Source organism: Nerophis lumbriciformis, linkage group LG21, assembly GCF_033978685.3.
Source record: "Nerophis lumbriciformis linkage group LG21, RoL_Nlum_v2.1, whole genome shotgun sequence".
Taxonomy (NCBI): domain Eukaryota; kingdom Metazoa; phylum Chordata; class Actinopteri; order Syngnathiformes; family Syngnathidae; genus Nerophis; species Nerophis lumbriciformis.
Window position 1 is genome coordinate 16,342,228 of NC_084568.2, and position 21,089 is coordinate 16,363,316.

Here is a 21,089-nt window from a genome sequence, read left to right on the forward strand (position 1 = left end):
AGTAGATATGTATATATATATATATATATACATATGTATATATATATATATATGTGTGTATGTATATATATATATATATATATATATATATATATATATATATATATATATATATTCACACAGTATATATATAGAAACTAACATAACAAAGGGGTAATGACACAACAATCTCTTTTTTTATCTAAAGAACACAACAACAAAAAGCTTAACAGTCAGCACACCCACACACAAAAGTCCCTTTGGTGCTCCCCAAAACGTTAACAACCATGTTGCTACAATAGAAAAACATAAAAAAACGTAATTCTTTTTACCTTGTGTCAGCGAATATTCGTGGCATTTTATGAACACTCTGGGACCACCTTACAGTTGTCGTTGGCATTAGCACAAACTAGCAAACCTTCATCGGCTTGTGTCCCGGTAGTGCCTTCTCCTTCGCCGTAATAATCTAATCCATGATAATACTTTCCCAAAAAAGTATTGTCTCATCAAATTTAAAGACAAAGCTCCCATCGCCGATAAAATCCTCGAAGTGAAAGGTGCCGCAAGCTGGAGGCTAACTCGCTATAACGCTAACGCAAAGCGGTTGCCTAGAGACTTGGAGCTATACAGCAGGACTGCGAGGGTTTTGGGACACATTTTAAGTGTTTCTGATCACACAAAGTGATCTCTAAGCAAGGTACGACAATTGTGGGAATAAACAAGTTAGAAGTGCCTCTAGCTGTCAAAGCTAACAATGCCAAATTAGCCACAGATGCCAATAGTCATTTTTAAATCCACAGCTAATCCCTCCTCCTTTCTTGGCTGGTTAGTGGGCTTTTTCAAAAATAATCATATATCGATGTTCCAGTATATTGTGTGTGTTTGTGTGAGTCAGTCTTGTGTGTTTGTGTAAACGGTTGGAAAAACGCTGCTAACAAGTGAAGTCCCGTTAAAGCTGGCAAGTGTACGAGATGGTGTCCTGCCAGGTGCTTGACCATGACGGAAAGTCGTCTCCGTCTTCCGGAAACAAGAACATCCTTAACATCCGTGCCGTCAAAAAACGGCAGTATCTGTAACCATGGCAACACATCCACAGCATCTGCCTCACCATGGCACCGTGGCTTTAGCGCCTTGCCGTTCATTGGATGCTTGTTTTTCTTCTTTCGGGCTGAGGTCGCTCACGGGTTAATCCTCACATCTGACCCACAATCCACTACAGCACACACACACACATTATTTGAACAACATGAACAGATTTTAGCGCCTCAAGACTAGCTAGCTCGCTAACTGATAAGTGGCGCCATCTGATGGCCGCGCGCACAAATGTCGTCATCATCCTGGTCCTCTCATCTTCGACTCCACAGGCGGTCAAGTGGAGGCGGAGGATGTGTTGCCGCGGAAACGTCATCCGCCTCTCCAGCATCCATGCGCACATTAAGCAGGGATGCAGTTTCCACGGCGACGCTCCGCTTCCCGCGCTGGATGCAGGTGCACTCGACGATCGAGTTCACCGAGTTCGTTCGGACGGTCGCGCAGGAGAACAACGACCAATCAGGAGGGCGTGTTGTGGTTTCCATGGAGACAAAGAGGACCATTGCCGCGTGTTTACACGTATAGGGGAGGGTGGAGGGGCGGCAAGGAAGTAACGGCTAACAGGAAGTCGAGATGATTGACAGATGGCCACTTCCAGCGTCTTTGACGTGGTCAGCCATCTTGAACAGGCAAGCTTAGCATTAGCTCAGCATCATTCTGAGACACCACATGGACAAAAGTATTGGGACACCTCCAGGAAGAGAGGAGTGAACAAATATTATTTTAATTATTTTTTTTTACATGTGCTGTAATTCTTCCACACCCAACTCCTCCAAGCACTTTTTCATGGAGCAGATTTGTGCAAAGTAAGAAGAATAATTGACGAATATTGATTGATTGATTGATTGATTAACACCTGTGTCATGTTGCACTAAAAAAAAAAATCCACTTGAAAGTCTCGTGCACGGGCCTGCATTTATCCGACGTGCCGACGAGCACGCGCCCCCGTCAGACAAAGAGCCTTTGGGTGCGTGCACACACCACGTCCGCGCACGTCCCCGCGCGTGTGCGTCGTTCACGTGCGTGCCCAATCTGTGCCTCCTCCTGCCGGACGCGTGCGCGACGCCGCCCATCTGCGCGGAACGGCAGCCGTGCGCGTGCACGCCACGCGGTGACCTGATTTCAAGCGTACTCGTAAGTGAGCAGCGATACGGCGTGCCCGCGGTTGCTGTCTCGGCAGTCACGTGACCTCATTTACATAAGCGACATTAATATTCATCTTCCTGTCAAGTGTTGTTTTTTTTGTTGTTTTTTGAAGCAACACACGTGACAGCTCGTGCACGCGCGCCAAGGAAACGGCATGCTCGTGCGTGTCTTACTCACCGTGCACGGCGATCAGGTGCAGCAGGAGAAGAACGCGCGCCAGCCGCGTGCGTCGGCATCCTCCCGCGCACGACGAGTCGGGCTCCATGCTGGGCGTGCACGCGCGGTCCAAAGCTGAGAAAAGTGCGTGTGAGGCGTGTGCGCGACAGGAGTCTTCTTCACTCGGTCCACTCTGCAGCATCGCCTCGCTCGGCAGCTCGGGCTCGTCTCGCTTCGGCTCGGGTTCGGCTCACGGCTCCATCGCCTCCTGCAGGCGCGCGCCGGTGCGTCCGGGACCTTTCGGGGGGTTTCGGGTTCGGTCCCAGCGTCGGCTCACTTCGGACTGGAGTGAATGAAAGAGACGGAAAGAGCGAAAGAGAAAGAAATAGCAGGATGCTCCGATTCTGGGAGGGAGGAGGAGGAGCGAGGAAGGGGGGGTCGGGGCAGGGGGGGGGGTCCTGTCCCTTCTTCCTCCTCCCCCCTCCTTTCATACATCCATCATCATCAGTATCATCATATTTTAAAACTTAGCAAACATTTCTTCCTTTCACTTCATCATCATCATCGACAACTTTCACCAACTTGTCTGTCTTCGTCGCGTGACGTCATCCGCAAACAAGGGGGCGTGGCGTGGACCAAAGGGAACATCAGCACCCGCTGCGACCCCAAAAGGGACAAGCGGTAGTAAATGGATGGATGGCATTCCACGAAGGCCGCACACTATAAAAATGAAAAGCATGCGGGGGCCATTTTGATATTTTTCATTTTCCAAAACCAATAAAATATATACTTTTTTTTTTAAACTTCTCAAGTTTGGTCCCAGAGACCCAGAAGGGTCTCAAGCCTAAAAATGTTAAAAAATAAGTCACATATTTTTTTTGATGTTTTTCTTCAACACTTAAATGTCTAGATCAACTTCAGGTCTAATGACAATAAAGTACATTCTTTATATGCCCTTTTTGTCAAAACCCTAGTTTTTTATGGCAATTACATAAAATATGCAATATTTACCCCCCCCAAAAAAATTCCAAGTGGAATATTTTATGTAAAATAACTGGAGCCTTAAATTGGTCAATAATTCATAACTTTTATTTTGATTCATTTTTTTTTATTTTTTATAGCACAGACAGTTAAAAAAAATCCCACTAATTCTTAGGGGTCCAAAAAGGCCTCACTCGTAAAAGTAAAGTGTTTTTTTTACTTTCAACGCTTAAGTGTCTAGATCACGTGTCAAACTCAAGGGCCTGGGGCCAGATCTGACATAATTTTAATGTGGCCCGCCACATAATTTTAAATGGCCCATCTCATCATTTAAGGTGGTCCAGCACATCATTTAAGGTGGATTGCCGCATCATTTAATGTGACAGGCCAAACAATTTCAAGTGGACCACCATCTCAATTAAAGTGGACTGTCGCAGAATTTAAAGTGACCCGCCATATCATTTAAAGTGGCCCACCACATAATTTAAAGGAGCCCGTCTCGTCATTTAATGTGACAGGCCACATGGGTTGTGGGTTGTACTTGTATAGCGCTTTTCTACCTTCAAGGTACTCAAAGCGCTTTGACACTACTTCCACATTTACCCATTCACACACTGATGGTGCCTTCACATCATTTAATGTGGCACACCGTACCATTATAGGTGACCCACCATATCATTTAATGTGGTCCGGCACATCATTTATGGTGGCTTGCCGTATCGTTTAATGTGACAGGCCAAATCATTTCAAGTGGACCACCGAGTCAATTAATGTGACCCATCGCATAATTTAAAGGGGCCCACCACATAATTTCAAATGGCCCATCTCGTCATTTAACGTGACAAGCCACATCATTTAAAGTGGTACGCCGTATCATTGTAGGTGACCCACCATATCATTTAGTGTGATTAACGTGGCCGAATCATTTAATGTGACAGGCCAAATTATTTCAAGTGGCCCCCCGTATCAAATATGGCCCGCCACAGAATTTAAAGTGACCCGCCCTATCATTTAATGTGGCCCTCCACATAATTCAAAATGGCCCGCCACATAAATTTACGTGGCCCACAATGCCATTTAAGGTCGATCCCGCCTACCACCCGAAAGCAGCTGGGATAGGCTCCAGCGACCCCCCGCGACCCCAAAAGGGACAAGCGGTAGAAAATAGATGGATGGATGGGCCACATAATTTAACGCGACACGCCCCATCATTTAAAGTGGCTTGCCATATCATTTAATGTAGCCTACTGTATGATTTAATGTGGCCCGCCACAGAATTTAAAGTGCCCCACCACATCATTTAATGTGGCTTGCCGCATCATTTTAAGCGTCCTGTCACATCATTTATTGTGGCCCCCCACATAATTTAAAGTGGCCAGTCACGTCATTTAAGGTGGCTTGTCGCATCGCATCATTTAACGTGACAGACCGTATAATTTAAAGTGGCCCACAACATAATTCATTATTTAATCTGACAGGCGACATCATTTAAAGTGGCTCATTGTCTCATTTAATGTGACCAGCCATATTTATTTGGCAAACCGTATCGTTTAACATAACAGGCGACATCACATCATTTTATTTGGCATGCCACATCATTTGTGTTTTTTTGGTGGATAATCAATAAACATTCAAAAATCTGCTTTTATGTTGACTTACTGCGTCAAAGCAAGTTCTCCACCATCTGTTGGTAAAAAAAATATGAAATTTAAAACAGCTGCCCATGCAGATTGTGTAACAAGGCTATTATATGCATATATTCCGTGTTATAAGTGGCCCCCCGAGGGCAGCCATAATTGCAATGTGGCCCTCAATAAAACGAGTTTGACTCCCCTACTCTAGCTCGACTTAAGATCTATTTGTCGATTACAAGTTTTTATTGTTTGTTCATGTTTTTTTTGGTTGTTTTATGCCTTTTTTGTCATAGAAAACTTTATTTACAAGATATGCAATATTTAATGGGATAAATGATATGGCGGGCCACTTGAAATGAGGTGGCCTGTAAACTGCTTGGTGTGCTATTAGACAGTCAACTGTCATGGTTCGATCATATTGATGGTATTTTAATGAAAATGGGAAGAGGTCTAGCCATGGTCAGGAAGTGCGCCACCTTCTTGACATCCTCAACAATGGGTCAAGTCATACAGTCCTTGGTTTTCTGTCATCTTCATTACTGTCCTATAATATGGTCCGCTACGACTAAGTCTGACCTGAACAAACTGCAACTTGTTCAGAACAGAGCGTCTAGACTGGTACTTAAATGTTCTTTGCGCACTAATATTTCATTTATGCATTCACGCCTGTCCTGGTTGTCTGTTGAACAAAAGATGCATTGTAGTCTCCTTATGTTCTTTAGAACTATCATGTTAGATCAGTGGTTCTTAACCTGGGTTCGATCGAACCCTAGGGGTTCGGTTCGGTGAGTCGGCCTTAGGGGTTCGGCGGAGGTCAAAACACACCCGACTCATAGTGTAAAAACAAACTTCTCCCTATCGGCGTATTACGGATACGGCAACAGCTGACTGGTTTGCAGGTGTGTAATTTGTTGTGAGTTTATGCACTGTGTTGGTTTTGTTGTTTGAACAAGGTGATGTTCATGCACGGTTCATTTTATGCACCAGTAAAAAAAACATGGTAACACTTTAGTATGGGGAACATATTCACCATTAATTAGTTGCTTATTAACATGCAAATTAGTAACATATTGGCTCTTGAATAGTCATTAAGTTCTTATTAATGCCTTATTATAACCCTAACCCTCTAACCCTGACCCTAACCCTAACCAAATAACTCTAAATTAAGTCTTTATTACTAAGAATATGTTCCCCTAGTGTCCAAATAACTCTAAATTAAGTCTTTGTTACTTATATGTTCCCCATACTAAAGTGTTACCAAAAACATGTAACTTTGTCTTGAATTTGAAAAAAACCAACATTTTATTTTTCACTTAAGAAGGGTTCGGTGAATGCGCATATGAAACTGGTGGGGTTCGGTACCTCCAACAAGGTCAAGAACCACTGTGTTAGATCAATGACCAGATTACTTTTACAAACAGTTTTTAAAATCAACTAACACACATATTCATGCCAGCAATGGCTATTTGCCACTTCCTGCTCCCAGGCCCAATCCCCTCAAACATACAGTCATGTATAGATGTATATCATTCTGGAATCGGTTGCCATCTCACATTAATCTCTCACAAAGTAAATTGTCATTCAAGACAGCTTTGAAGATACAGCTATTGCAGCTGCCCACATGACGTGAATTTTTAATACTGGGTTTAACTAGCTTTTTTATCTTAGGTTGTATTTTTCCATTGTATAATGTTTGGTAATGCATGTATTCTTTGTATTTTAATTTTGTATGCTCCTATATGGACCCCAGGAAGACTAGCAGTCGCTTTTGCGTCAGCTAATGGGGATCCATTCAATAAACAATAAACAAATTATTCGGCAAGCCACAATAAATGATGTGCCGGGCATACTTGCCAACCCTCCCAGATTTTCTGGGAGACTCCCGAAATTCAGCGCCTCTTCCGAAAACCTCCCGGGACAAAGTATCTCCCGAAAATTTCCCGAAATTCAGGCTTTCCCACAATATAAACGGTGTGCCTGCCCAATGACGTTATAACTGTAGAATGATCGAGGGCGAGTTCTTGGTTCCTTATGTGGGTTTATTGTTAGGCAGTTTCATTAACGTCCTCCCAGCGCGGTAACAACACACAACAGCAGTCACGTTTTGGTCTACCGTAAAGCAGTTCGTCTGCCGTAAACAGCAATGTTGTGACACTCTTAAGACAGGACAATACTGCCATCTAGTGCATTTGATGAAAGCACTTTTGTGCGTGCCACACAGCAATGCATCATCAGAGAGAGTGTTCAGCATGGTTAGAAAAATAGTGACAGAGAATAGAACAAGGATGGACAATTCAACCCTTAACTCAACAAGTATATGTGTAAATAAATGAACACTGAAATTCAAGTATTTATTTTATATATATATATATATATATATATATATATATATATATATATATCCAATAAAATAAATATATATTTATAGCTAGAATTCACTGAAAGTCAAGTATTTCTTAAATATATATATATATTAGAGATGCGCGGATAGGCAATTATTTCATCCGCAACCGCATCAGAAAGTCGTCAACCATCCGCCATCCACCCGACCTAACATTTAATCAGAACCGCATCCGCCCGCACCTGCCCGTTGTTATATATCTAATATAGACGATGCAAGGCATTAGTGAGGTTATAAAGCTTTTGCCTGTTAAAGAAAGGAGACTGATCCAATGCAGCACAGACATTCGCGTGCCACGCTGTCACGGCCCAGACGCACACCAGTGCGCAATCATATGGGAGCCGCGCTGAGCGCACCTCCAAGCACGTCTCGCTGCCGGCGACGGCCGGGTATGGTGCCGACGCTCCAGCGCCATCCATTTTCAGGGCTAGTTGATTCGGCAGGTGGGTTGTTACACACTCCTTAGCGGGTTCCGACTTCCATGGCCACCGTCCTGCTGCTGTCTATATCAACCAGGGTGAGCCCCACCCCTTTCGTGAGCGCACTGCGCGCGGAGTGACCCCTGTTACGCGCCCCCGGCCACAGGGGGTGGCGGGCAGGTAAGCTGCGCGGGTGGAGCGCGCGGAGTGACCCCTGTTACGAGCCCCCGGCCACGGGGGTGGCGGGCAGGTAAGCTGCTTACCTGCTGCGCGTGACGCCGGCCGCGGCGAAGGCAGACGAGGCGGGGTGTCGGTGCGGTGGTGACCCTGGACGTGCGTCGGGCCGTTCTCGCGGATCGCCTCAGCTACGGCTCCCGGTGGGGCCCTCTCGGGGGAAGGGGCCTCGGTCCCGGACCCCGGCGAGGCGTCCCTTTTCCGCTCCGTAAAAGTGTCCATCTCATCTTTTTTTTTTTTCTTCTGTTGTGGCATATGCTGCAGGTGCCTGCTCGTTTTTCGTATGCGGGTAATATTTAACTATGTATATATATTTCCGAATTGGTTTAACTGCCACCCGCCTGAATCTATTTAAAATCTTTTTTTTTTTTTTTCAACCGCCCGACCCGACCCGCGGATAAAATCTAATTTTTTAAAATTTCATCCGCCCGATCCGCGGATAATCCGCGGACTCCGCGGTTGTGCCCGCAAACTGCGCATCTCTAATATATATATATATATATATATATATATGAAATCGGAGGTCTCAAGGTTGGCAAGTATACTGCCGGGCCACATTAAATGACATGGCTTGCCACTATTCAAAGTGGAATATTTGATGTGAAGTAATTGGAGCCTTCAATGGGTCAATAATACACATTTATTCATAGTTATTTTTTATTCATTATTTTTTTTTTGAGCCGAGATGGCGGGCCGCAGTTTGGACACCCCTGTCATGGACCTGGACTTCATAGAAGTGAAGCAAAGTGCTACACGCTAACTACACGACTAACACACATTCATGGTGTGGACTACAGCGTGTTTGTGTGTCAGTGAACGTTTATTGTTGTTTTTGTGTTTGCCAACTAGGGCGGAAAGAAGTGTAGCTTGACCACACCCCTTACCCATACAGCTAAAAACAAAAACAAGTTAAACGCGACGACGCCATTTTGCTGCCAATACACACAACCACGTCTGGTATTAATATAATATACATATATTTATATAATCATATGCACCGGAAGTAGTTTGTACCAACTTATTACCTCCTTCTGGCTCAGGAGACGATTCAAAGCCTAAAAAAAAAAAAAGTTAATCTGCCTCCTCAAAGATAATTCAGCGGCGGCCACGTTTGCCCAGGAGGTGAGTTGGAGTCACGTGACTGTTGTAACACGACGATTGGCGGAGTCAAGTGGGCTAGCTGCTAGCATGCTATTGTGACACGGAGTAAATCCCACATCTCCATAACGTCTTTACGGTCAATCTGCCGCTGGTGGACGGATTAGCAGCCGGATGTCAGCGATTATCTTTAAAGTGCCAATAGAATCATGTGGGACACAAAAAACAACTTTTACTTTGGAATGGAACTTGATAGAGACACGATTTAGCGTGACATAGCTATTAGTACACATGGTTCATATAATGTATTTTTATTCATTACATTTTTTATAATATATACGCAACATAAATATGAATTAAAATTAGGGATGTCCGATAATGGCTTTTTTGCCGATATCCGATATTACCCAACTCTTAATTACCGATATCAACCGATAACGATATATACAGTCGTGGAATTAACACATTATGCCTAATTTGGACAACCAGGTATGGTGAGGATAAGGTCCTTTAAAAAAATAAAATAAAATAAGATAAATAAATTAAAAACATATTCTTGAATAAAAAAAGAAAGTAAAACAATATAAAAACAGATACATAGAAACTAGTAATTAATGAAAATGAGTAAAATTAACTGTTAAAGGTTAGTACTATTAGTGGACCAGCAGCACGCACAATCATGTGTGCTTACGGACTGTATCCCTTGCAGACTGTATTGACCTATATTGATATATAATGTAGGAACCAGAATATTAATAACAGACAGAAACAACCCTTTTGTGTAAATGAGTGTAAATGGGGGAGGGAGGTTTTTTGGGTTGGTGCACTAATTGTAAGTGTATCTTGTTTTTTATGTTGATTTAATTAAAAAACAAAAAACCGATACCGATAATAAAAAAACCCGATACCAATAATTTCCGATATTAAATTCTAAAGCATTTATCGGCCGATATTATCGGATATCTCTAAATAAATGTTTTTATTTATTTTTTTAAATGTGATTGACGACAGAGTTTGTAGAAAAAACATTTTATTGTCCAGCGTGAAGGTCCAAGTAGCAACAGACCGTACAAAATCCAACTAAATGCTACACAAAAACCTGCTCTACACAAAATTCTTAAAAATACATTTAGTCGTTAAAGATGCTATGCGGAGCGGTCGGTCGCATCACATGACCTGCCAGGTGGCGACGAAGGACAAGGAAACAGGAAGTGGAAGCAGAGGTAGCAGGAAGCGGAGAGTTCTAGAAGGCAGAGGGGGTATAGGGGTGAAGTTCTAGAAGAGGTAGCTAACGGGCGAGCAAGGAAAGAGAGGTAGCAGAGATGCTAACAGTGCTAGCGAGCGGTCACTTTGCAAAGCTCTTTAAATGGACGTGTAACATGACACACACACACACACACACACACACACACACACACACACACACACACACACAAACGCAGGTCTATATGGTGTACTATGACTGTAAATGTGGGTGTGGGAGGGGCTAGCGAGGTAGGCAGCGGCGTTAGAAAGCACAGTAGGGGTGGGGCTTAAGTTGCTACAGCGTCTATAAAAAGGCGGAGCCAAGGTGTCCCAGTCACACTAACAAAGGCCGCATAAGTGTGTGTGTGTGTGTGTGTGTGCGCGTGTGTCAGTGCATGGTAGCTCCAGTGTGAACCTCTGCCCAGCGTGTGTGTGTGTGTGTGTGTGTGTGTGTTGCAGGTGTTTTATTTGTTCCTGCAGGTGACCAGCTGCCATTTTTAAGTCGGGTCAAAAACAGGAAATGTAGGCAAAGACGGCTCAGGAGGAGGCGGAGCACGCCTATCGCACACACACTTCAGTGTAAAAGTCTGAGGCGAGGCAGACACTCGCCGGGACCGAGCTTCTGATTTTGTCCAGTGTTTAGTGTCTGCAGCCTCCATCAGGCCCGACTCAGCAGGAACAACATTTTTGGTGTGTGTGTATATGTGTCACCCTGAGTGTGTGTGTGTGTTTGGTTAGTTTAGGTGATGGTACAAATAGGCTTTGCGTGTTGGTCTCAATTGTCCGCTGCGCGTCCACTGGGGGGCACTGGAGCACCCACGGGAACCGGGGGCACGGCTTCGGCCTGTGCAGCTGGTGGTCCCGGGTCTGAGAAGGTGAAAGGTCACAGTTATGACGTTGCGTCGACACAAGGCGGGGGATTTTTGTGATTTGTTCTACGCACACATGCCGTTGGGAGCTCCTAGGTGGCGTGGAGGCATCATGGGAGGCATACCGCCAGGCTGGGGGCCGGCAGTGGGGGGGCCCGCCATCATGCGCCCGGGCATGGGCTGTACAGGTCCGAGGGGTGCTGTGAAGAACACCAAGAAGCTGTCAGAACCTTGCTTCAGTGTAAGGGCGGCCAACACAAAGCTCCACCTCACCTGGCTGGCCCGCGAGGTGGGGGCCCATGGGGTGGTGGCCCATAGGAGGGTAGCCGGGGTGCATGGCCGCGCCAGGCAGGGGCCCTCCAAGGTGAGGAGTTGGGGCGCCGTGGAGGGGAGGAGGGGCTCCATGGCCTCCGGGATGCATGCCTGGCGGCCCCGGGTGTGGACCGGGGGTGTGGCTTTGTCCCTGAGCCTGGGCGGCGGCGGCGGCCTGCTGCTCCATCTGCTGGCGGGCCTTCATCTCGGCGTACTTGAGCTGCTCCATGTGGAAGGTCTGACGCTCCGTCAGCAGCTGCTGCCTCTGGAGCTCCAGCTGAAAGGACGACATCATGTGATAACAGGCCCCGCCCACCAACACAACAACAGAGTGGACTTCTCCCATCAAACATGCAAAGTTTACATAGAAACGTCTGACTGCACAGAAGCAGAACTGACCACCTTTGGTTTCGAGGTGACGCCTAGGCCCCGCCCACTTTTATGATGAAGACCATAGAGCAGGGGTGTCCAAATTGTTTTCAGCGAGGGCCACTTTGAAACATTTTGTATATTAAAGATACTAAAAGCAATACAATATAAGCCAATCGATATATGCTAAACTATCTGGAAACATCCATCTTAGCTTTGTGTCATCATGATGTATTTAAACGTAAAAAAATGAACCATAAAAACAATACAGTATTATTGGCTACTTAATGAGACCAAAACAATCAGACCCTGCGGTTTAATATCGTGACCACTGATTGGCTCAGCCTCAAGCAGCATTACTAGCGCTAGCCTGCTAACGTCTTTAGCCAATTTTGCAGCCGAACGCCTTGGACTCAACTTGGTACTTGACACATAACTGTTAGCAAGTTAACATTAATGTGCAAACTTTTTTAGCCAATTTTACGGCCGAGTGCCTCACACTCCTATAACTTGGTACTTGATATACTAACTGTTAACATGCTAACATTTGTGTGCTAACTTTTTCAGCCCAGCACCTCAGACTCCTATATCTTGGTACTTGACACATGCTAACTGTTAGCATGTTAACATTAGCATTCTAACATGCAAACTTTTGTAGCCAATTTTACAGCCAAAAACCTCAGTCATATAACTTAGTACTTCACATATGCTAATTGCTTGCATGCTCACATTAGTTTTTAACAAAGTAACATTAGCATGCACATTTTTTTTTAGCCAATTTTACAGTCAAACACCTTAGAGTCATATAACTTGGTACTTTGCACATGATAATTGCAAGCATGCCAACACTAGCTTTTCTAACGTACTAACATTAGGTTTTTTTTTGTGCCAATTTCACAGCCAAACATCTTAAGAGTCATAACTCGGTATTTTATAGATGCTAAGTGTTAGCATGCTAACATTAACATTTAAGCGGCTGGCAAATTTTAGCATTCACATGCAATTTATCGCTAAATTGCTTATTTTAATTGTTTTGTGTAATGTTCTTATTCGTCTCTACAATGTGGAATGCGGACGAACAAAACAAACAAACTGTGGGCCGGAAATGGCCCCTGGCTGCCCTTTGGACACCCGTGCCATAGAAAGGTTCCTCTGATGGCGTAGTCCTGTCAGTCTAGCTCACTTTTTTCTGCTGGTCAGCAAAAAGGAGCACAAACTGACCCTTTTCAAGCGTTTACTGCTGACATCAGCAGAAAAGAACATTCTCCACCATCAGTCACGACTTAAGTGTCGCCAGGTCAATGGTCAGGAGCAGCATTGCGACTTACGGCCTCCTTCTCGCGGTCCATGATGGTTTCCAGCTCCTCAAAGTGCCTCAGCTTGATCTCCAGTTTCTTCATCTGAGTCTCCACGAGCAGAGCCACCAAGGACTTGATCTTCCTCTCCTCCACCGCCGCCAGGTGCTGCGGGGGAGACACGTTAGGACACGGAGACAGTCCACATGTGCCAGCAGGAGGCCCGGTCTCACCTTGGCTTTGGTGGCAGCAGACGCCAGGGCGGCGGCGGCCGCGGTGGCGATGTTTCCTTCGCCGATGTCGTGCTCGAGCTTCTTCCTCTTGTCCTCCCCCTCCTCTGTGGTGGGTTTGTCTTCCTTGTCCTTCTCCTGCTCCGAGGACGACGTCTCCATGGACTCTTCTTCATCCTTGTCTGGGAGCAGAGGAGACAGGAAGTCGGTCATCAACCCTGAACTCACTAGTCCAGCTGGACCAGCCAGGTCCAACACGAGTGTGAAGTGAAAAACAACCGACCTGCAGGAGCTGCCTTTGTCTCGTCTCCCTCTTCGCTTTCGTCCTCGCGCTCCGACACCTCCCCCGCCTCCTTCTTCACCTTCTCTGCAGCCTCCGTCTTGTCGCCCTTCTCCGCTGACTCGCTGGGCTTCTCCGCCTCGTCCTTGGACTCGGCCTGAGGGGGGCGTCGGATCACAACGTCACCATAAAATACAACAAATGAACTACTTGGAGCATCACATTGCAAAAGGGCGTGATTGGAGTAGAGGATCTTTGCCAAACATGAAATGTCCTCACCTTGTCCCCCTGCTGGGAGTCTGTGTCGGCCTCCATCTTTTCAGCTTCAGGAGCCTCTGCAAGGTAATGCACTTCATTTGAAGATGGAAAAATACACAAGTAAGCTTGAGGACGTCAGGAGTTACAAAGGAAGCTGAACGTTCAAACGTGTGGCAGTGCATTAATATAAAAAATAGGGCAGTCAACGTTAACGTATGTGATCAATAAAAAAAATTGTGTACAAGTGCGGCCCACCGGCGTTTAAAATTCGGCCCATGAATCAGCACAAGTTCAACAAACCATGGCGGAGCGGTGTAATCATCCATCCATTTTCTACCGCTTATCCCTTTGGGGATGGCGGGGGGTGCTGAAGTCCTATACAAATAGCTAGGGGTCTGATAGCTGCCATATTGTCGCCATCTAATGGCCAACGATGTACCTCAACCATTAATTATGCTCGCAAGAAAAACAGCACAGCATTTACTTACATGACTCAATGCAAAGAACCTTCCCAAGTCATGGTGCAGAAAAAAAAAAAATCAACTAGCACAAAAAGTCAACAAACATGGTCACACATAACACATCAAAGCTCAATGAACTTTGTGGATATTACCAAAAACGTCCAATCAACATAAAAAAAAATATATATCTAAATTACACCCATTAAATCCATTACAAGGGATGATGGGAAAAATGCAAAACACTCTCCACACTTATCCATGTTAGGCGCATTTTAGCTGCTTGATATTTCTGATTGATTAAAAAACTTTAGTAAACAAGGAATACGTTGAACTTTCACATACTCTTAATAACCACTTATCAAAATTATTATTTATATATTGATTATATTATTATAACACTATGTACTCATGCATATACATAGATACATATCTCGTTGCTTTGCATGCAGTCGGCTTTCGGCCCCTGGCCAATTTTTTTAAGCCCAATGCTTGTTTGTTATGACCGCACGTAAACCCAGAAGTCGGCGCCTATTGTCACACAAGATGAGTGATGAGAAGCGGGCTATTTCACTTCGAAACATACTCCAACGGAACTTTGGACAAAACTGATGTCCTTTGTTGGCATTGCATTGACAAATTATCTCATCATCGGCGTACAGCAAGTGTAAAATAGCATCTTAAAGCAAAGCACGTATTCGAGGACGGCGCCACTAGCATGAATGCTACATCGACTCCAACTTGACCGAGCGGAGAACGACAGACAATTCCAACGCCGGTGGTGTTTACCTGCGTAAAATATAGTCAACAAAAGTAGCGCGGATAAGGTAAACATGGCCTTCGCTAAATGGACAGCCAGCGCATGCAAGCTATTTAACATCGGTGAAGACAAAGTGCTGCTAGAAGATGTCATTGTCCAATAGCTGGTAGCATTGCAGCAAAAAAAGAGATCAACACTGTCATTTCAAAAGGTAAACAAGCTTGTTTGTTTAAACAACTGGTTAAAGGAAGAGTAACTGCAGGTGTAAATGGTGCACTATGTACTTTAGGGCTGCGTTTTAGGGCTGGACAATTATGGCAAAAATTAAACTCACGATTATCTTTGATTGATATTGTGCAGTCCTTTGAGACATTTGTGATAAAGAGCTATAGAAATAATCTTCGATTGATTGATAATGTAGTAATGCTCAATTACAGGATAATTCATAAAATTTGATAATGTAGCAGTGCTCAATTACACGATTATTCATTAATCTGAAAACATGAGTATTGTACCACCAAAACCCCACTTTAAATACAGATTTTAAATAAACTGGATATAAATGATTAACGAATAGACCACAACAATATAATAATAATAATAATAGGAACAACAATACATTTAAATAACAATAGCAATTTAATTACCGCAAATTCACGTTATTTTTTTTACAACATGTTATTGTAAACTGAAAAAACTGTACTTTAGCTTTTTTTACAGTAAAATGATGGCAACTGAGCTGCCTGTTTTTTACCGTAAAATCAATCGTCATTTTTGCAGTGTCGAATTTGTTGAAAAACTTGCTTTGAAATCATAAGTCAAGCAAATTTATATTATAACTATTTTTATTTTTACTAATAAGTTAAAAAAAGATATTAGTTAATAAAATTTAAAATATATGGAATTGCATGCAATACCTATATTTTTTGCTGTCAAAATGAAAAGAACAAAAAAGTAAATACTTTTAAAGTATTTGAAGGCTTTCGCGGGCCACATTAAATGATGTGGCATGCTAGATCTGGCCCCCGGGCCTTTAATTTGACACCTGTGCTTTAAACTAAATAAAATTGATGCTTATCCACCTTTGTGTTCTCTCTTTTTTTTTTTTAATACCAAATATGAATCGTTTAGGGAACAGAAAAGAAAAGCAGAATCGAAAGTGGAAATGGAACTGGAAACATCTTATCAATTCCCACCCCTATTCAGGAACAACACAATGGTGAGGATGTTTGAAGACAGCAGGAAAAAAAATATGTGCGATGACCCAGTTTTTATCCGCCCCTCCCCCCCTGTGTCCTCCCTTAGCCCATCTGCTGCGTAGTTTTAATCTGGTTAACGTGGCGGAATGCGAGCACACACAAACACTCTTTTGACTGCTGAAATCTGCCGCCCTCTAGTGGTCACACTGAGAATGACCCACCTGTTTTCTCGGGTTCTTCAGGAGAAGTCCCAGCGATGCCACTGCTCTCCAGGCCGAAGGCGGGGTCCACCTTGCCCGTGCTCCTCGCCGCCTCCTGCACTTTTTTCACGTGAGCCTCTACCAGTTCCGCCGGCACCTCCTCTCGAACGCGGGAGAACTCCTCTGTGGAAGAAGACGACATCTGAACACGGCTCCCTGTAAGGTGTGTACTTGCGCTGGGCAGTGCGTTACCGAGTGCGGCCTTGGCGGCAGCAGACGCCACTCTGGGGTCAACCACGGAGGCCAGGAAAGCCACGGTGCTCATGACGGGGTTCCCAGACTGGCTGAAGGGGATGGGCTGATAAGCCAGAGGGCCCAGTGATGCCTCGGAGCTCTCCAGGTAGGGGTCCTCGATGGGTAGGCGCAGGAAGTGTAAGATGCATTCGTCTTGCGTGCGCGACCCTACGTGCTCGGACACTTTGTTCCAGTCATCTTTGAACATCTCAAGAGCCTGCCCAGACAAACAAGACGCTTTGGATGCGGCGCACGCAGAAACTAAAGATTCCCTCTGAAGTGTAGACATTAGAACTCAAGCGGTTTGATCACATGGGACTCACCTCCAGCAGCAGCAGGGTCTCCTGCTCGGTCCATTCCCGGGAAGACACCACAGATTTACCCTGAAAGGAGTACGACACCAACAAAGCATTAACACAAGTGTCTGCTTCTAGATGTGATGAAAGCACAGCTGTGAACGAATAACACTTGATTAGAGCAGTGCAAAAAAATGTTTTCCGTTTCAGTCGATATCGATATGCAGGGCTGTAGAGTGCGAGCATTTTACTTGCATTGGCTACTAGAAATAGGACGTGAGAGCATTTAAAAAAATTAGCACAAGTGCGAATACAGATTTTAACCCTTTAATTTGATAATTGCTCCTAAAATAAATCCATCCAAAGTTGATCAAACTGGAGTACAATTTTCTGTATAACATGTTTGAAATAAACTTAATCCATAACCAAATGGACAAGTGATTGACACGGAAGTCTCACTGATCACTTTGTGTGTACCTCCTCCTCCTTCATGCACAGTAGCTGCCTCACACACTCAAGTCTTCAAACACGGAAGAAACGTCTTGGTTGGAGGATCTGGTCAGTAAAAGACAATATTTTTTTCACCACCTCAAACTACGGCTACTCCACCAAAATTGTTAACCCTCGTGTCTTTTGCCCAATCAAAAGTGTCTCTCTCTTCACCACGGGCAAAAAGGGGTCTTGTCTGTGCATCGCTCTCAGCACCTAAGCGTATTAATTTAACAATAGAATTAACTGAACGCAGTGATCCATCTTCACTGTCATTCACAATCTTTGTCTCGGTGGGCGGAGAGCAGGTTCGCACACACTGAAGCGCAGACAAAGACCCTTGCTATTCACGACTCGCTAGTGAGAAGTTCAGCAAGGTAACACAAGTTAGGAGGAAACATAATGATTAGAAAGACAAGTGTCCCTTTGTGGAAGATTTCATCTTCAATCCGGATGGGAAATATGAGCCCATCCACACGGGCAAACGAGCGAGAATGTCATGATCAGGTGATGGGGAAAAAAAGACAACCCGACCTAGTTTTTCCAAATGGGGGGAAAAAAGGCACTTGAAGATTTTCGATGTTTAAGTTTAATTTTTGCTGACAGAAAGGAGTCCATTTTTTTTTTTTTGGTTCGTTTTATTTATTTAGGAAAACTAAAAGTTATTTACCTTCCAATTACAGTACAATTCTACAGTAATGAGAAATAAGTGTATATTCATTTGAATATAAGTTGAAAAGGATTTACAAACCAATGTATTCTGTTTTTATTTACAAATTACACAATGTGCCAACTTCACTGGTTTTGGGTTTTGTATTTGAGAAATCAGACTAATTTTGTGCATGGAAACGTAGTGATCGTCTCCCCAAAGTGTCCTGGGTATTCCCCATAACTGCCTACCGCCCAGATGTGCTCTAATCACCTCCGCAGAGAAGGAATGATAGGCAACATTTTTTTTAAAAGTGTGCAGACTTACATATCTTACAAAAAAAAAGTAAGTTAAACTGGTCCTAAAAAGGACCCAAAGTCCCAAAGACATGCACCTGGGGATAGGTTGATTGGCAACACTAAATTGGCCCTAGTGTGTGAATGTGAGTGTGAATGTTGTCTGTCTATCTGTGTTGGCCCTGCGATGAGGTGGCGACTTGTCCAGGGCGTACCCCGCCTTCCGCCCGATTGTAGCTGAGATAGGCTCCAGCGCCCCCCGCGACCCCAAAAGGGATAAGCGGTAGAAAATGGATGGATGGTCCTAAAAGGTACCTTGTAAAACAGCAACGTTTTGAAAGAGCTGCTGCAAATGTAGGCATTTTAGAAAAAATTAGCCTGCGAAACCTTGGAGGAAAGTCAATAAGTGCTGACATGACATTTTTCAAATTTGTACGAGGAGATCAACACTTTCCAACAGTTTGCAGTGAGGAACAGAAAAGCCCTGGTGGAGGTCACCTGAGCATTAAATGAGTGATTCAGCGTGTTGCTAACCTTGGAGCTCTTCTTGTACTGGTCAGTACGGAGGCCAAAGTTTTGGAGGTCGATTTTTTCTTTGCTCTTATCAAGGAAGTTGGCCATCTGCTGTGGGGGCGGGATCTAAACGGAGGAAGCACAGAATATCATTGCTGCTCTTCGCCACCTGCACCTGGTCTACATCCTTACCGTCGGAGGTCTGTGGTTGAGGGGCACGAGGCCAGAGGGGGTGTCAGCCAGTACGGTGAAGTGGGGCGTCGGTGGGGGTCCCATGGGCAAAGGTCGGCTGTCTGCATCCACCTGGTAGTTCACCAGCCCCCACTGCTCTAGGAAGGCGTGAACTCTGGAGACGATTAACTCGTATTAAGTACAATTTGTTAAAAAAAATAAAAATAAAAATAAAAAAGGAAAAAGATTTGCTTTAGTGTCACCGTGCATTAAGTCACCTCATGATGGCGCACACGTCACCTGTCAGGTTCCTGCGGCAGGAAGTGGAGGTGAGATACTCCTGGGGGTTGAGCCGGTACGTGTCAATCATAAAGTTACGGTAGGCGAGGTATCTGTTTGGGGGTGGGAGCAATGTCATTAACTGTCATTATAGACAACATCTTGGAAGTGGGCGTGTCAGTGCGCTCACATCTCAGGGGTTTTGGACTTGTTCTTGCCATTGAAGAACTCAGGCAGTGCTCTGCGCTCAATCTCATGAATACTGAAAGGACAGCAGTGTGTAAGGTATTAAAACATGGGTCATGTGACATCCAGCACGCGGCTTACCAGTTATAGTCGAACCACGCGCTGTAGCTGGGGATGATGATGTGGTGCGTCTGCTCCGTCACATTGTCCTCGCTAGCGTCCATCAGGCGGCTGACTTCAGCTTTGCTCTGGTCCTCGTCCTCCTAGACACAAAGTCAGTCAGTGTGACTGATGCAAAGGTCTTTATTCAAGTCATCTACCTTTCCACCAGACAGCACTGAGTCGTCCTCCATGTCGTCTGCAAGAAGAAGGGAAGAACAAGTTTGAAAGCGATTGTGATGATGCTGACATCCAGTACTGGGGGACTTAATACCGTAAATTCTGGACTGTAAGCCGCTACTTTTTTCCTACGCTTTAAACCCTGTGGCTTATAAAACCATGTAGCTGATTTAAGGATTTTTCTTCGCCAACGATCATAATGCAAATAGATTTCATTAAACACAAGCAAAGACATTGAAGAGGTTGTGTTATTGTTTGTGCTATGGCGCCATCTTTTGGGCGAGTTTGCTAGCTGCAGGTGATGCGGGGTGAAATCTTTAGTACCGTACTTCAAACCAGAAGTACAAGTGCCATTTCGTCTTCTAGTCATCCATAGAGTTTCAACTCATATGGATTCTTCATTCATCACTCCAAGCAACGTTTGTAAGTTTTACAACATAGCTAAAACTACTCATACTTACTGAACCGTCCCATGTGTGATGTCTGTAGGAGTGTTTTCATGCACACTTGTACGTGCTATCGTAATGTAATGAATCTAGCGTCGTTAGCATTAGCTAATATGTTATCATGTTTACAAGTGTCTGTGTTAGTATTATTAACTTTCAATGGCATTCTTTTTATATTGTTTCAGTTTCACAAATTCCTCAGTAAATTCACCAGAATGTCACCGTGGAGTTATTGAGTCTGTTTAGCTGATTGGAGAGCTAGCTCTTCTGACTTCTCTTTTGTTTGATCAGCCGTTTCACTGCCGTGTAACAAGACACCGTTGGAACCAATTAACATATGCAAATAAACATTTACAGAATATTTTTGTGTAAATAACTCATTTCACAACGTTACATATACATACATACATACATACATACATACATATATATATATGCGGCTTATAGTCCGGTGCAGCAAGTATATGGAAAAATCTGTATTCTTTTTTTTTTTTTTTTTAGTTGGTGCGGCTTTTA

The 21,089-nt window shown here is 44.3% G+C and overlaps 2 protein-coding genes across 9 annotated transcripts in view; both read right to left on the reverse strand.

Moving 5' to 3' along the window:
- LOC133621037 (chondroitin sulfate proteoglycan 5-like) overlaps positions 1-9,727 on the reverse strand; it is a 32,660-nt gene extending 22,933 nt beyond the window's left edge. For 2 of the 6 annotated variants that reach the window (XM_061982824.2, XM_061982822.2), the window contains exons 1-2: positions 9,068-9,416; positions 2,395-3,093 (exon numbers count right to left, since the gene is read on the reverse strand). In XM_061982824.2, the coding sequence (XP_061838808.1) occupies positions 2,395-2,575 (181 nt within the window). In that variant the 5' untranslated portion in view covers positions 2,576-3,093; positions 9,068-9,416. Of the gene's footprint in view, positions 1-2,394; positions 3,094-9,067 lie in introns of all 6 variants that reach the window. The other 4 variants (XM_061982820.2, XM_061982821.2, XM_061982823.2 and 1 more) reach the window with 4 other exon arrangements.
- Positions 9,728-10,110: 383 nt separating this feature from the next.
- LOC133621036 (SWI/SNF complex subunit SMARCC1-like) overlaps positions 10,111-21,089 on the reverse strand; it is a 29,484-nt gene continuing 18,505 nt past the window's right edge. For 2 of the 3 annotated variants that reach the window (XM_061982819.2, XM_061982817.2), the window contains exons 13-28: positions 20,109-20,146; positions 19,930-20,051; positions 19,793-19,864; positions 19,602-19,715; positions 19,345-19,498; positions 19,174-19,278; positions 17,233-17,292; positions 16,868-17,126; positions 16,637-16,798; positions 14,020-14,090; positions 13,744-13,897; positions 13,464-13,642; positions 13,264-13,398; positions 11,528-11,843; positions 11,329-11,454; positions 10,111-11,252 (exon numbers count right to left, since the gene is read on the reverse strand). In XM_061982819.2, coding sequence (XP_061838803.1) covers positions 11,161-11,252; positions 11,329-11,454; positions 11,528-11,843; positions 13,264-13,398; positions 13,464-13,642; positions 13,744-13,897; positions 14,020-14,090; positions 16,637-16,798; positions 16,868-17,126; positions 17,233-17,292; positions 19,174-19,278; positions 19,345-19,498; positions 19,602-19,715; positions 19,793-19,864; positions 19,930-20,051; positions 20,109-20,146 — 2,159 coding nt within the window. In that variant the 3' untranslated portion in view covers positions 10,111-11,160. The remainder of the gene's footprint in view (positions 11,253-11,328; positions 11,455-11,527; positions 11,844-13,263; positions 13,399-13,463; positions 13,643-13,743; positions 13,898-14,019; positions 14,091-16,636; positions 16,799-16,867; positions 17,127-17,232; positions 17,293-19,173; positions 19,279-19,344; positions 19,499-19,601; positions 19,716-19,792; positions 19,865-19,929; positions 20,052-20,108; positions 20,147-21,089) is intronic. The other variant, XM_061982818.2, reaches the window with a different exon arrangement.